Here is a 17109-nt window from a genome sequence, read left to right on the forward strand (position 1 = left end):
CTACCTCTGCCGTCTGAGTGCTGGGGTTAAAGGCGTGTGCCACCACGCCCGGCTTTGTGTCTTTTAAAATATCTGAGTGAGGAAGAGAGAATGAATGAGCCAGGGCTTCCTGCCACTGCAAATGAACTCCAGAGCACGTGCCACTTTGTGCATCTGGCATTATGTGGGCACTGGGGAATTGAACTGGGGCCTTTAGGCTTTGTAAGCAAGTGCCTCTAACTACTGAGCCATCTCTCCAGCCCTGGTTTGTTATTATTTTTTGTTTTTTCAATAGGGTCTCACTCTAGCCCAGGCTGACCTGGAATTCACTATGGAGTCTCAGGGTGGTCTCGAACTCACAGCAATCCTCCTACTTCTGCTAGGATTAAAGGCGTGTGCCACCACACCCGGTTTTTTTTCAATGCATGGTTTCGTTTTAGCCCAGGCAGACTTGGAACTCACTATGTAACCCCAGGCTGGTCTCAAACTCATGGTGATTCTCCTTCCTCAGTCTCCCCAGTGCTGAGATTAAAGGTGTGCATTACCATAGCATAATTATATTGTCAGTATTTCTTTAAACATGACTGTTTCCACTGGACTGATGACCCCTTTAAGAAATATATTTTTCGGAAGCTGGAGTGGTGGTGCACACCTTTAATCCCAGCACTCAGGAGGCAGAAGTAGGAGGATTGCTGAGTTGGAGGCCACCCTGAGACTACATAGTGAATTCCAGGTCAACCTGGGCTGGAGTGAAACCCTACCATGAAAAACCAAAATTAAAGAAAAAAACCAAAAACTATTGTTCTGACATTCATTTTTGTGTTTTCAGTGGCTAGCAACAATGGCATAGGGAAGGTACTCAATAAATAAATATCTGGCTGGGGATATAGCTTAGTGGTTAAGGCATTTGCCTGCAAAGCCTAAGGACCCTGGTTTGATTTCCCAGGACCCACGTAAGCCAGATACACAAGAAGGCACATGCATCCGGAGTTCCTTTACAGTGGCTGGAGGCCCTAGTGGACCAATTCTCTTTCTCTCTCAAATAAATAAAGAAATAATATATTAAAAATAAATGAATAGCCGGGTGTGGTGGCGCACACCTTTAATCCCAGCACTCAGAAGGCAGAGGCAGGAGGATCACTGTGAGTTCGAGGCCAACCTGAGACTACATAGTGAATTCCAGGTCAGCCTGGGCTAGAGTGAGAGAGACCCTACCTCGAAAATCCCCCCCCCCAATAATAAATAAATAAATAAGTAAATATCTGGTGAAGGAAGGAGTTGAGTCAGGGCTATATCAGGGTCCTCTATATTCCAGGTGAAGTTGACCCAAGTTCCTGTATAATTCATTCTGCAGTCAGTTGAGGCTCTTAGCCATTCTTCTGATTGGGTTAAGTCTCTCTCTGGCTGTGTTGCTGTCTTGGTTTCCTTATCTTTGAAATGCAGATAATAAAAGCATCTCACAGGCTGTGGTGATTGGGCACGGTGGTGCATGCCTTTGTTCCCAGCACTCTGAGGCCAAGGTAGGAGGATGGCTGTGAGGCTGTGAGTTTGAGGCCATCCTGAGACTACATAGTGAATTCCAGATCAGCCTGGCTAGACAGAGACCCTACTTCGAAAAAACAAAAATAAATAAATAAAACAAAAAACGAACGCATCTCCTCCCAGGGTTGTTGAGAGGATAGAAAGAAAAAACGCATGTGTTGTAGTTATTCTTGTTTGGCTGAGATAAAGGAACCCAAAACAAAAGCATCTGATGGGAGGGAAGGATTTATTTTGACTTACAGTCTCGATGGGAAGCTTCATGATGGCAGGGAAAGCAGAAGAGCAGAGGCTGGACATCCCCTCTGCCACAGTAGGTAAGAAACAGCAGCAGAAGAGGGAGCCAAGTTCTAGCAAGGGGGAGCTGCTATAACACCCCTAAGCCTAGCCCCAACAACACACCTCCTCCAGCAAGCCTCCACCTCCCAAATTGCCGCCAGCTGGAGACCAAGCATTCAGAACACATGAGTTCACCTGATTCAGCCCACCGCATGCAAACCGCTTAACAGTGCCTGGCAGAGGATAGAAGGTCCCCCAGAAAATATTCCTGGAGAAGCCATGAGTGACAGCAATGACTTGTGGGCGCCAGTTCAATTGTTGAGCACCTGCCGTCCAGCACGAGGAAGGCAGCGCACTGGAGGGCTCGTCACACAGACTGCGGGGCGTCAGGGGGGTTTCTGGAACTGGGGTTTCCTGAGAGGATGACTTGGAGCGGAGAAGGTGGCGTTTCCAAGAGGAAGCAGGTCTCTGCCGCGCTGGAGTGGGGTGGCTTACCATCCCACAAGTGCGCGCCAAAGGGCAGCTCGAGAAGGTGGGAGGGAGAGCTGGGATCGAAGTGGAGCCACCTAGTTCTTTCTATTTTTTTCTCTTTTGGTTTTTCGAGGTAGGGTCTCACTCTGGTCCAGGCTGAACTGGAATTAAGTCTTGTCATCTCAGGGTGGCCTTGAACTCATGGCAATCCTCCTACCTCGGCCTCCCGAGTGCTGGGATTAAAGGCGTGCGCCACCACGCCCGGCTTTTTTTGTTGTTGTTTGTTTGTTTGGTTTTTCGAGGTAGGGTCTTACTCTAACCCACGCTGGCCTGGAATTTAAGGCGATCCTCCTACCTCCGCCTCCCGAGTGCTGGGATTAAAGGCGTGCGCCACCACGCCCGGCAGTCCCAGTTCTTTAAAACCGCTGGTCGGTGTGACGGAGACCGCGTTCTTGAGGCTGTAGTCTGGGAATACTCACCGCGCACATCCGAGCCGCTCCGCTGCGGGAGACTCGGAAAGCCAGCGCGGACCCTCTCGCGCTCCACCGGCTCTAAGCGCGGCGCATGCGCGCGGGGCCCGCGGCGCGGCCCGTCAGGCACTGCGGTAGACGTCCCCGGGGCCGGCAGGACCCTGGCCCCAAGATGGCGGCGCCCAGCGGAGCGGCCGAGGCGGCCCGCGGCGAGGGAGACCGCGGGGGCTTCGGGTGTTGGCTGGACGGACGGCTGGAGGCGTTGGGAGTGGACCAAGCCGTGTACGGCGCCTACATCCTTGGTGTCCTGCAGGAGGAGGAAGAGGAAGAGAGGCTGGACGCTCTGCAGGGTATCCTCTCTGCTTTCCTGGTGAGTGGCCGGCGCCCATTCCCTCCACCCCAGACAGACATCCGAGAACCACTGTCCACACTTCGGGTTCCTTTCCCCCAGCGCCCCGCGAAGGGAGAAGTTGACTCCGAGCTCGGGGCTGCGGCCGGAGCGGCGTGGATGCTCCTCAGCTAGGTTTTGGGGCCGCCTGGAGGCGGCAGGTGCATGGAGAAGAGTGACTTTCCCGTTTTCCCGGGAACAAGGCCCTCTGGGGTGTCTTTAGGTGAACTGGAAAGTAGTCTTCTGAAGGCACTGTGATGTCTAAATGAGAATTTTCTCTCGGACGTCTAACACCCCGGTTCCCTTCCCATCCGTTTACAGTGTTGCGAGGGGCAATAAAATGTTCTTGGGACGTCTGCCCATTAGGAGGCCAGTGCCCAGGGCTGTCCCATGACAAAAGCCTGTAGGAAGTTTCCCCTTGGTTCCTATTTCGAAGATAGGAAAAAAAAAAAATAAGTGAGATGGTGGTGGAGGTCTTTTCGTGGTAGCGCGATCGATACAAATGTGCTTGATCCTTAACAGTATCTAGAAACTTAGTAACCATTGGGGTGGGGGGGAGGGGCAATGAGAGATCAGAAAAATCAATTTGACATTTAGTTTCTTAGAAGCAGATTCATGCCTAGTGTGGGGTGGCGCAGTATCTGTGGTCCCGACACTGGAGAAGATGAGGCCAGCCAGGGTTACAACAAAAGACACTGCACCCCCCCCAAAAAATAAAACGCCAACTAAACGACCAGCCAACCAAAGAAAAAGCTGGATGTGATGGTTCACACCTTCTTTCCCAGTGATGGGGAAGCTGAGGTAGGACGGTCGCCTAGAGGCCAGCCTGGGCTACAGAGTAAATTCCAAGTCAGAAGACCCTACCACACACACACAAAAAAAAAAAAAAAAAAGGAGGAAAGATTAAGTAATTTAGAAATATGTAGTTTATCTTTTTTTTTTTTGGTGGTTTTTCCAGGTAGGCTCTCATTCTAGCCCAGGCTGACCTGGAGTTCTCATGGTGGCCTCAAACTCTCAGTGATCCTCCTACCTCTGCCTCCGGAGTGCTGGGATTAAAGGCATGCACCACCACGCCCAGCCTGTAGTTTATCTTTTTAAATATTATTTCATTTATTTTTTAAAAATATTTTTATTTGTTTATTTGGCAGAGGGAGAGGTGCACCGGGGCCTCCAGCCACTACCGATGGACTCCAGATGCATGTGCCACTTTGTGCATCTGGCTTTACATGGGCACTGGAGAATTGAACTCCGGTGGGTAGGTTTTCTAGGCAGATGCCTTAATGGCCAAATACTTTTTTTTTTTTTTTTAATTTAAATTTGAGAGTGACAGACAGAGCGAACGAATGGGCGCGCAAGGGCCTCCAGCCACTGCAAAGGAACTCCAGATGCATGTACCACCTTATGCATCTGGCTTAGGTGGGTCCTGGGGAATGGAGCCTTGAACCAAGGTCCTCAGGCTTCACCTTTTAAATACAGGAATGGGTCGCTATTATGTAATCTGAGAAGTGAAGAAATCCCAGCACCTGGGAGGTAGAGGCAGTTGGATTAGGAGTCCAAGACCTTCCTCAGAGAGCTAATTCAAGGACAATCTGGACTACATGAAACCTTGTCCCCCCCCCACAAAAAAAATCAACCAATCAATGAATAATAAAATTCAGTAAGCTCAAAAATAAAATTCAGGGCTGGAGAGATGGCTTAGCAGTTAGGCACTTGCCTACAAAGCCAATGGACCCAGGTTCAAATACCCAGGACCCATGTCAGCCAGCTACACAAGGTGGTGCGTGCATCTGGAGTTCGTTTGCAGTGGATGAAGGCCTTGGAGCACCTATTCTCTTTCTATCTGCCTCTTTCTCTCTCTCAAATAAGTAAATAAAAATAAAATATTAAAAAAATAAAATTTAGTGGAGCTTGGTGGTGCATGCCTTTAGTCCCAGCACTCGAGAGGCAGAAGTAAGACTTGCTGTGAGTTTGAGGCCATCCTGGGATTATAGAGTAAATTCCAGATCATCCTGGACTAGAGTGAGACTCTACCTCAAGATAATCCACCTGCCCTCCCTCTTTCTCTGTAATAAATAAATAAATTTAAAATAAAAAAAAAAATTAAAGAAAAAGGACGGCAGAGATGGCTTAGCAGTTAAGGAGATTGCCTGTGAATCCTAAAGACCCCAGTTTGATTCCCCAGTACCCACATAAGCCAGACGCAGAAGAGCATGTGCATTTGGGGTTGGCTTGCAGTGGCTAGAGGCCTTGATGTGCCCATATTCATTTTCCCTGTAATCAATAACTGAATAATAAAATATTTTTTAAAAATGAAATAAATAACATTTAGGGCTGGGGGATGGCTGATTAAAGACACTCGCTTGCAAAGCCTGCTTGCTTGTGTTCAGTTGCCCAGTTCCCTTGTCAAGCCAGATGCACAAGGTGGCACATGTGTCTGGAGTTTGTTTGTAGTAGCAAGAGGCCTGGGTGTGCCCATAATTTCTCTCTCAAATAAGTAAAAACATTAAAAACAAACAACGACAAAACAAGTTTGCCTGCATCTTCACATAGAGTGGAAACTGGAGTTTTGTGTGTACTCATAGGTTAGAGAAGGCCTTGGAAACCGGACCGCTACTGTGAAAGTCATCATCCAGCCAATACTTTATTTTTTTGGTCCTTTTTGGAGGTAGGGTCTCACTCTAGCCCAGGCTGACCTAGAATTCACTTTGTAGTCTCAGGGTGGCCTCGAACTCATGGCATTCCTCCACCTCTGCCTCCCAAGTGTTGGGATTAAAGGCGTGTGCCACCATGCCTGGCTAAGACTTTCTTTTAATGTCTGTCTTAATGAACAGATTTGGACCTATTTCCCTTAAGATCAAGTTTCAGGGACTAGTAAAAAGAATTGGGAGGTATGACAAACACAGCTAGATAGAAATGTACATATACACAGGTTGTAGAGAATGGTAAAAGGCAGAAAAAGAAAACGCATTTCAAATCCAAAGAATTTTATGGATGTGGTGCACATGGGAGGAAACACTCACACTTTGTGGAAGTGCAGTGCACTGACTGAGCACATGCTTGAAATACGACACCTGACCCCTCTGAGTGGACATCCCCCGCCCTGCCCGTGAGTCGCAGAGCCTGTTCTGGCAAGACTGGCGGCTTTTTTTTTTTTGTTGTTTTTTTTTTTGGAAGACTGGTCTATAAATGGAAAAGCTTTAACACAGCTTGGAAGTTCAGTGGGAATACAACCCAGGAAATTAATTTTTTGGACCCTGACATCACAGATTATAGGGGGAAAGACTAAGAGGCAAGGAATTTGAGTTTTTGTTTCCAGCTGGGAAGTTACTAAAGACTCCAGGAAGAAGTTGTTGACTTTGGTACTTTTGGTACCAGTCCTTTCTCATGGTAGTATGTCTGTTTATAAAGAGAAATATATGTCTGTCTTAGACTTTTTTTTTTTTTTTTTAAGGAGAGAGAATTGGTGTGCCAGGGCCTCAGCCACTGATATTGAACTCCAGGCGTTTTGCACCACCTAGCGGGCATGTGCAACCTTGTGCTTGCCTCACCTTTGTGTGTCTGGCTAATGTGTGATCTGGAGTCGAACATGGGTGCTTTGTAGGCAAGTGCCTTAACTGCTTAGCCATCTCTCCAGCCCTGTCTTAGACTCTTTTTAAAAATATTTTATTTTCTTTTAGAGAGAGAGAATGGGCCCGCCAGGGCCTCTAGACACTGCAAATGAACTCCAGATGCATTCACTACCATGTGCATCTGGCCTACGTGGGTACTGGGGAATCAAACTAGGTCCTTAGACTTCACAGGTAAGCACTTTAGCTGCTAAGCCATCTCTCCAGTCCTGTCTTTGATTCTTTTATTTTTTTTGTTTTTTTTCGAGGTAGGGTTTCACTCCAGCTCAGGCTCTCCTGGAATTCACTATGGAGTCTCAGGGTGGCTTCGAACTCACGGTGATCCACCTACCTCTGAATCCTAATTGCTGGGATTAAAGGTGTGTGCCACTATGGCCAGCTTTTGATTCTCTTAAAATTTTTTCTTGAGGTAGGGTGTCACTCTAGCCCAGGCTGACCTGAAATTCACTACGTAGTCTCAGGGTGGCCTTGAACTCATGGCTGTCCTCCTACCTCTGCCTCCCGAGTGTTGGGATTAAAGGTGTGCGCCACCATGTCCAGCAGGTTCTTTTTTTCTTAACATGTTAATTTTAAAAAAATTATTTATGAGAGAGTAGGCACCCTTGGGGCGTTCAGCTGCTGCTAACAAACTCCAGAAGCATGCGCTACCTTGTGCATCTGGCTTACTTGAGTCCTGGAGAATACCTGGGTCCTTTTTCTTTGCAGGCAAACGCCTTAACTGCTAAGCCATCCCGCCAGCCGAATTTATTTGTTTTATTTTATTTATTTATTTGCAAGCAGAGGGAGATAGAGATACAGACAATACCCATGCCAGGGCTTCCAGCCACTGCAAACAAACTCCAGTTGCATGTGCCACTTTGTGCATCTGGCTTTATGTGAGTACTAGGGAATTGAACTCGTGTCGTTAAGCTTTGAAGGCAAGCACCTTAACCACTAAGCCCTCTCTCTCCAGCCCTGTCTTAGGTTTTCTTTTTTTGAGGTGGGGGGTTTCAAAGTAGGGTCTCACTCTGGCTCAGGCTGACCTGGGATAATTCACTATGTAGTCTCAGGATGGCCTCAAACTCACGGTGATCCTCCTACCTCTGCCACCCAAGTACTGGGATTAAAGGCATGTGCCACCGCACCTGGCCTGTCTTAGACTTTTTTTTTTTTTTTTTTTTTCGAGGTAGGGTCTCACTCTAGCTCAAGCTGACATGGAATTCACTATGTAGTCTCAGGGTGGTCTCAAACTCATGGTGATCCTCCTACCTCTGCCTCCCAAGTGCTGGGATTAAAGGTGTGCACCACCACACCTGGCCTGTCTTAGATTCTTTCTTAAAATTTATTTATTTATGTATTTGAGAGTGACAGAGAGAGAGGGAAAATGGGCACACCAGGGCCTCCAGCCAGTGCAAACAAACTCCAGACACATGCGCTCCCTTGTGCATCTGGCTAACGTGGGTCCTGAGGAGTTGAGCCTCAAGTCAGGGTCCTTAGGCTTCACAGGCAAGTGCTTAACCACTAAGCCATCTCTCCAGCCCATTTTTAAAAATTTATTTACTTGAGATGTCTTAGATTCTTAACAGACTCTTGGTAGAAGAAACAAACTATCTAGAACCAAGTTTGGTTCTTTATATCTGCCTCTTGTTGCATAAGATATAATAGACAATTGTTTTTCAGGGGACTCCCCTACACCTGTTCAATTCACATATCACGTCCCATCTTTACAGTTTTCCCAACTGCATCTATATATGCAAACTGACAGTGGGAAGAATTAGCCAAAAATCATGTAGTAAGGCTGGATTCCTGTCCGTGAAACAACTGAGAAAAAAAATTTTTTTTTTTACTTTTTTTGTTATTTTTATTTACTTTTTGAGAGTGACAGACAGAGAGAAAGAGGCAGAGAGAGAGAGAGAGAGAATGGGCGTTCTAGGACCTCCAGCCACTGCAAACAAACTCCAGACACATGCACCTCCTTGTGTATCTGGCTAACGTGGGTCCTGGGGAATCGTGCCTTGAACCAGGGTCCTTGGGCTTCACAGGCAAGTGCTTAACCACTAAGCCATCTCTCTAGCCCCTTACTTTTGTTTTTTTGAGGTAGGGTCTCACTCTGGCCCAGGCTGACCTGGAACTAACTATGTAGTCTCAGGGTGGCCTCAAACTCATGGTGATCCTCCTACCTCTGCCTTTTGAGTACTGAGACTAAAGGCATGTGCCACCATGCCCAGCTTCTGAGAACATCTTTACAGAGCAAAGGATATGGTATATATATTAAGTATATGGTTCATATATTTAATATAGTGCTGCTTTTTTCTAGTGGTCTAGCAGCATATAATGTCAGAGATTCCTGATTTTGTAGCAAATCCATTTCTAGGAGAAGCTGAAAGTATAGCCAGTCATTGGATTGAACTATGAATCACTATTAGGAACTAAGACATTTGTTAGCAAGCATTTAAGGTAAGATTCAAGAGTAGTAGGATAAAGGGCTGGGGAGATGGCTCAGCAGCTAAAAGCACTTGCCACTTAAGCATGAGAGGCTGAGAGAGCCTTAGACTGCTTTGCCTGAGTTTAGTTCCCCAACACCTAAGTGAAAAACTGGATGTGGCCACACACTTCTGTAACCCTGGACCTGCAGGGGCAGAGAGACCAAGAATCACTGGGACTTGCTGACCAAAAACAGGGCAGCTCCAAGTTGAGGGAGAGACTCCATCTTAAGGAAACAGGCAGTTGAGCAATAGAGGAGGGCACCCAAAATTCTCCTCTGGCCCCTGCATACACACATCACATTCCATGCCTACTCTACATGTGCTACAAAAAGAAGTCATCTGGAATTAGAGTAATGCTTTCTATCATTCTTCATTCGCTCCAGTAGTGCTTGCACTGGTTGGTTGGTTGGCTGATTCACTATGTAGTCTCAGGATGGCCTCAAACTCATGAGGAACCTCCTAACTTGCTTCCTGAGTGCTGGGATTAAAGGTGGGAGGTCATCACACCCAGCATATTTCCTCTTAAAAGAAAATTATTTATTTGACAGAAAAAGAGGGAGGGAGGGAGGGGGAGAGAGAGAGAGAGAGAGAGAATGGGTGTGCCAGGGCATCCAGCCACTGCATATGAACTCCAGACGTGTGTGCCCCCATGTGCATCTGGCCAACGTGGGTCCTGGGGAATTGAACCTGGCTCCTTTGGCTTTGCAGACAAACACCTTAACTATTAAGCCATTCCTCCAGCCCCTATTTCCTCTTTTAAAACAAAAGAATAAGGAGGGCTGCCCTGAGTTGGTGGGCACCTTTCCTACCAGTATTTAGCAGGAGGGATTAGATTCTGGAGCATGTGGAAGATAACCTCTCTCTCCAGTGACACCCAGACCCTCCCCAGGATGTCTTCTCATCTCCATCTGGGAGAGCAGTGCCCTCTGCATAGACCTGCTTGGTTGCTGTTGTCTGTGAGGACTTTCTCAGAAGTTAATTGGTCTATTTTTGTAACTAGGAAGAAGATTCCCTCCTTGATATCTGCAAGGAAATTGTAGAACGATGGTCTGAAACGCAGAATGTTGTCACCAAAGTGAAAAAAGAAGGTAGAGTTGGCCTTTCTGTGTCTAACCTCCAGGGCTTTTGCCAAAAGCCTACACTGTATAGCTGTCAGAGAGCAAGAGCTCCATATTCTCCTTTGGATTCTCATTCTTCCCAATTTACAGTGCAGCTTGCTTTAATTGAAAAAATTATTTGCGTGTGTGTGTGTGTATGCCTGCCTTGGGTCAGTTGCCTCTGTAAATGAACACCATACATTTGCACCACATTTTTTAATTTTTTTAATTTTTTAAAATTTTTTGTTTATTTTTATTTATTTATTTGAGAGCGACAAACAAGAGAGAGAAAGAGGCAGAGAGAGAGAGAATGGGCGTGCCAGGGCTTCCAGCTACTGGAACTCCTGATGCATGTGCCCCCTTGTTCATCTGGCTAATGGGTCCTGGGGATTCGAGCCTTGAACCAGGGTCCTTAGGCTTCACAGGCAAGCACTTAACTGCTAAGCCATCTCCAGCCCCACATTTGCACCACTTTTTGCATCTAACTTACATTCATGGCTGTGGAGCTTTGGAATTGAACCTGGCAGGGTGGGAGGCAAGCTTTGCAAGCAAGCTCTTTTAACCACAGAGCCATCTTCTTAGCCCTTTGATTTAATTTAAAAAAAATTTTTTATTTACTTATTTGCAAGCAGGGAGCAAGAGACATAGAAGAGACAGAAAGAGAATGGGCATGCCAGGGCCTGTAGCCACTGCACATGAACTCCAGGCGAATATGCCCCTTGTGCATCTGGCTTATGTGGATCCTGGGGAATTGAACCTGGGTCCTTTGGCTTTGCAGGCAAGCTCTTTAACTGCTAAGCCATTTCTCCAATCCCTGCTTTAATTTTTTCTGTGTGTGTGTGGGTGGGATTTCAGGGTAGGGTATCACTCTAGCCTAGGCTGACCTGGGATTCACTATGTAGTCTTAGGGTGGCCTACAACTCAAGGCAATCCTTCTACCTCTGCCTCCCAAGTGCTGGGATTAAAGGCATGTACCACCACGCCCAGCTAAGATTTTTTTTTTTTTTTTTTTTTTTTTTGCAACAAGGTCTTATTGTATAGTCAGGCTGGCTTAGAACTTTATTTCTTCTGCCTGCCTGCCTGCCTGCCTGCTTCCTTCCTTCCTTCCTTCCTTCCTTCCTTCCTTCCTTCCTTCTTTCTCCACCCCCCGTCTAGAACTTTCTATGTAGCCCTTGCTAGCTTTGAATTTGTGATCTTCCTGCCTTAACCTCTTATGTGCTGGGACTACAGGCCTGAATCACCAGGTCTAATTCTTTCTTCTTTTCCATCTTGCCCCTGTAGATTTGCATTATACTTACAAGTTCAGCTATATTTTTCTTAACTTTTTATATGCTAATTCCATAAGACAAATTATGGTTGGTATTTTGCTTTATTTGGTTAAATCCTTCATACTTTTTAAAAATCATTTTTGGGCTGGAGAGATGGCTTAGCGGTTAAGCGCTTGCCTGTGAAGCCTAAGGACCCCGGTTCAAGGCTCGGTTCCCCAGGTCCCACGTTAGCCAGATGCACAGGGGGGCGCACGCGTCTGGAGTTCGTTTGCAGAGGCTGGAAGCCCTGGCATGCCCATTCTCTCTCTCTCCCTCTATCTGTCTTTCTCTCTGTGTCTGTCACTCTCAAATAAATAAATTAATTAATTAAAAAAATCATTTTTATTTATTTATTTGAGAGCGACAGACAGAGAAAGGGGCAGAGAGAGAGAGATTGAGAATGAATGGGCGCATCAGGGCCTCCAGCCACAAACCAACTCCATACGTGTGCGCCCCCTTGTGCATCTGGCTAACGTGGGTCCTGAGGAATCAAGCCTCAAACTGTTTTCACTCATACAACCTTCTGGTCCCTTTCACTATCTCCTAGATGAGGTGCAGGCCATTACTACCCTAATTGAGAAGCAGGCTCAGATTGTTGTGAAGCCCAGGATGGTGTCAGAAGAAGAGAAACAGAGAAAAGCCGCCCTGCTGGCCCAGTATGCTGACGTGACAGATGAAGAGGAATATCCTTTCTGGAGTCTCTGCACCATTCCTGGAGACTCAAGCCAGAAACATTTGGCAGTTAAAGTAACCTTTGGGAAGTTGGAATCCTCCTCTGTAGCTTGTCTCCTTTAAAATGGGCAATGAGGGCTAGAGAGATGGCTTAGCAGTTAAGCGCTTGCCTGTGAAGCCTAAGAACCCCTGTTTGAGGCTCAGTTCCCCAGGACCTGGATGCACAAGGGGGCGCACGCGTCTGGAGTTCGTTTACAGAGTCTGGAAGCTCTGGCACGCCCATTTTCTCTCTCCCCCTTTCTCTTTGCCTCCTTCTCTCTGTCACTCTCAAATAAATAAACAAAAAAAAATTAAAAAAAAATAAAATGGGTAATGATCTTGGGTCTTTGTGGCTATGAGAAATGATGTTGGAATTGTTGACACTGCACTTATATTTTCAGCACGTAATTCATATATTCCTAAAAATTTCACAGATACTTTAGTATACTGTTTATATTGTATTTTCAGAAATAAGTGCTGTGATTCCTTAAATTTGTGACACTTAAAAAACTATTTTTATACATTCATTTATTTGAGTGCGAGAAAGAGAATGGGCACGCCAAGACCTCCAGCCATTGCAAATGAACTCCAGATGCATGTGCTTTCTTGTGCATCTGGCTTCTCGTGGGTTTTGGGGAGTCAAACCTGGGTCCCTAGAGTATCTTGATGCTATAAATGAACAATGGACACTTAGGCCATTTTTTGCATCTGGCTTTATATGGGTTAGCTGCCTGGACCAACAGGTTTTCTAAGCAAGCACTTTTAAACACTAAGCCTTCTCCCCAGCCCCTACTGAATTCTTTTCAGACTAAATTTGGGATGTATAAGCTTTTGTTTTCCATCGTATTTTCCTTAACATCACCCACTGAAGCAGATGAAAAGGGTGACTCAGGTGCATCGACAATGAACAGTGGTTCTGACAAATGTATCCTTTTCTTGTCTGTCCCCATGTTTCTCCACAGAATCCTTTTGGAGATTATTTTGCTGACACTAAGGGCTCCCTTTATCTCCAAGAAGTCATGTCATTACACATTGGGAACCCCATTCCTAGCACAGTGCTAGATAGGGTTAGTAAGCACTTTTCCCAAAGAAAACAAGCTAACAGTTATTATGAAGGGATTAGCTTAGAGGAAGGATTTTTTGTAGGCTGACCTGGAATTTACTATGTAGTCTCAGGGCGGCCTTAAACTCAAGGTGATCTTTCTACTTCTGTATCTAAGAGAAAATAAGAATCGTTTTATTTATTTGAGAGAAAGAGGCAGATAGAAAATGGGTGTACCATGGCCCTCAGCACTGCAAATGAACTCCAGATGCATGTGCCACCTTGTGCATCTGGCTTTCGTGGGTACTGAGGTGTCAAACCTGGGTCTTTCGGCTTCTCCGGCAAGCACCTTAACTGCTAAGCCATCTCTCCAGCCCCTTGTTTTTTTGTTTTTTTTTTTCCCCCGAGGTGGGGTCTCATTCTAGCTCAGGCTGACCTGGAATTCACTATGTAGTCTCAGGGTGGCCTCAAACCCATGGCAATCCTCCTACCTCTGCCTCCTGAGTGTCAGTTTTGTTTTTTTCAAGTTTGAAAAAGCATAAAATTTTTGGCTACTTATTTTCTAATTATTGTTAAATTTATTACATAGTCCTTATAAACCTAGTGTTGATAGTTACTAAAATATGGTTTTCACATAAAATTTAGCAGTCTGGAGAAAAAAATAAATTGGTAAAATTCAGTAAGAGTAAACCTTAACTCTCTTCAAACATATTAATAAAAATTTTTTATTCTTGTTTATTTGAGAGAGACAGAGAGAGAGTGAGTGAATGAGAGAGAGAATGAGCACACCAGGGCTTCTAGCCACTGCAAAGGAACTCCAGATGCATGTGCCCCCTTGTGTATCTGGCTTATATGGGTCCTGGGGAATCCAGCCTCAAACTGGGGTCCTTAGGCTTCACAGGCAAGCACTTAACCATTAAGCCATCTCTCCAGCCCTCTTTTCAAACATTTTAATAGTTCCAAGTACATGTGCATTCTGCCAGTCATGTTAACACTCTTCACTAAAACTACCCTAGATGTGCTAGCAATATTCTGCTATAGAAATTTCAAGAGAATTAAATTTAGATTTGTTTTTGAGATTTTTATCTGAGGGATATTTAGTCCTATAATTGGAGTTTTAGTATTTTCCATTAAACCAAAGAAAATAGAGGATTTTTTTTTTTTTTTTTTTTTTTTTGAGGCAGAGTCTCACTCTATCCCAGGCTGACCTGGAATTCACTATGTAGTGTCAGGGTGGCCTTGAACTTGTGGCGATCCTCCTAGCTCTGGCCCCACATGAAGAAAAGGCAGCCAGAATATGGGAAGTATAAGAGTTACAGCTTGTGTGACTTGTACCTTAACTAACCTATAGCCCTATTCCGAAATACCAACGTGGAAGATGTTCTCAATGCTCGGAAACTGGAGCGAGACTCACTTCGGGATGAGTCCCAGAGGAAGAAGGAACAGGACAAGCTGCAGAGAGAAAGGGACAAACTAGCCAAGCAGGAGCGCAAGGAAAAGGAAAAGAAAAGGACACAGAGAGGGGAAAGGAAACGATAACACTGGCCTACTCTTCCTTCTACCCATGGACTGATTCTGTGTACACGTGTTTAAGAGAAATGGGAGGCCATTACATTTCCCATGATCTCCCAAGGCATTGGTCCTTCTGTTTAAATAGTTAAAAGGAAAATCACAGTCACTTTGAACTACAAAACGTGCCATGTTTTGGTGGTGTGGGCAATCAACTATAGTTAGTGTCTTTACCAAAGATCTTAAATAGGGGCAACCTTTATTTTTTTAATACTGAGGTTCTGTGTTCCTTCTGGCTTTTTATTTTTTAAAGGTGTCCCTCATTTTTGATTCAAAAAGCTAACAGTTACAGTTTTTATCCTGGAGGAAGCATGTCTATTCATTCCCTCTATGATAAAAAAAAAGCAGAATTGCAAATTGCTTTGGAGGCAATATGTGCCCTTAAATCTAATCTGTTTTTGTTTTTTGAGATAGAATCTCACTCAGTAGTCCAAGCTGGCCTTGAACTCATGACAGTACTCTTGCCTCAGGCTCCTCAGTGCTAAGATTACAGACATGAGCCACCATGCTTGGCTGTAGTAGTAGTTTATGGCTGAAATGGCTGTTAAAAAGCCTTGCCTGGATCCACATTTTATAACATGACAGCAAATTAGGGAAGTGGGAAGGAATTGTCTGAGGGTGTTATGGATGTGGCAATATTTTTTTGAAAAAGTTTCAACCTGGGCTGGGGATGTAGTTAGTGGTAAAGTGCTTCCTTGGCATGTACTAGCTGGGTTTGATCCCCAATACTACACATACACAATAAAGTATGGGGTAAAAAGGTATCTTTTTAATAGCATAATAGCGTTACATATTTTTCCTCATGTAGACTGTGACTTTAAGAAGGATGTACTTATATTGACTGAAAAGATATTGTTAGCTAGATTCATTTTTTTTATAATCATGAATTCCCTCTTGATTTTAATTCTAATTTCACCTAAAATTAGACCGTAAAACCTAAATTCTAGTTTAGAGAAACTAGAAGAATTGTTTTGTAGAGAACACTGGAGAAAAATCTTGCTAAAACAAGTGTACATAGTAGGTGTTTAGCACATTTATGAAATGAACAGATGGAATCAAGTGATCAGAGACTCTTCACGTCTACTTCTGTCTTACAGTGCTCACTTGTAAATCAGGTCCTGCCCTGCGTTGGGCAATAGCTGCCTGGAGAGAGCCGTTTCTCTGACAGACAAAGTAGATATTTTATACCAGGGGTCAACACTACCACTCATAGACCAAGCTTAGCCTAATCTTTTTATTGTATGGTACAAACTAAAAATGGTTTTTACTTTTTTAAGAGGTTATAAAAGAATACATGACAGAGACCATAAGTAGGTATAAAACCTAAAATTTTTACTGTATAGTCCTTTGGAGAAAGCTTGTTCACTTGTTTTATATCATTATCTATGAGATTAACAAAAAATTTTGCCTTTGTGAAGAAAGTTTTAAAAACTTGGTTAAGGGGAAAAGGAGATACATTGCTTCTTCATACAATCCTATAACTTTGGCATTGCAAAAATAACCACATTTTAAGAAAATAAACTTTAAGTCACCATCTTCTGTCTTGTTCTTTCCAGCTACTCATAAAAATGAAATCCATGTGGATAGTCACTTAGTGTTTTATGCTTTGTTTTGATTAGCCCTATAACCTATATTCTTGGAATATATATCTTGGAATCCACAGTCTCCCAAGTTTTCCTTTCTGTGAAGTAAAAATTAGGAGATCAGAAAATTACCTTCTTTTTAGAGCCCTGAGTACATTGGCTTTGAAGTCTTTTTTAAAAAACAAATTTATTTTTATTTATTTGAGAGAGAAAGAGGCAGAGAGAGGGAGAGAAAGAGAATGGGCATACCAGGGCATCCAGCCACTGCAAACGAACACCAGATGTATGGGCCCCCTTGTGCATCTGGTTTTCGTGGGTCCTAGAGAGTCGAACCAGGATCCTCTGGCTAGATAGGCAAACGCCTTAATTGCTAGGCCATCTCTCCAGGCCCTCACCTTTTTTTAAAAATTTTTTTTTTTCTAGGTAGGGTTTCACTCTAGCTCAGGCTGACCTAAAACTCACTATGTAGTCACAGGGTGGCCTCAAACTCATGGTGATCCTCCTACCTCTGCCTCTCTAGGGCTGGGATTAAAGGCGTGAGCCTCCATTCCCTGGCTTCCTCTTATGTTTTTAAGACAGGATC

General features: G+C 44.7%; 1 protein-coding gene across 1 annotated transcript; it reads left to right on the forward strand.

Annotated features, from left to right (window-relative positions):
- Positions 1–2900: 2900 nt before the first annotated feature.
- Ccdc43 (coiled-coil domain containing 43) lies at positions 2901–16477 on the forward strand. Its single transcript, XM_045158689.1, has 5 exons — positions 2901–3108; positions 10218–10305; positions 12169–12304; positions 13199–13257; positions 14726–16477. Exons 1-5 carry the CDS (start codon positions 2911–2913, stop codon positions 14911–14913), a joined length of 669 nt encoding a protein of 222 aa, XP_045014624.1. The 5' UTR covers positions 2901–2910; the 3' UTR covers positions 14914–16477.
- The last annotated feature ends 632 nt before the right edge of the window (positions 16478–17109 follow it).

This window comes from Jaculus jaculus, chromosome 9 (genome assembly GCF_020740685.1).
Source record: "Jaculus jaculus isolate mJacJac1 chromosome 9, mJacJac1.mat.Y.cur, whole genome shotgun sequence".
Lineage (NCBI taxonomy): Eukaryota > Metazoa > Chordata > Mammalia > Rodentia > Dipodidae > Jaculus > Jaculus jaculus.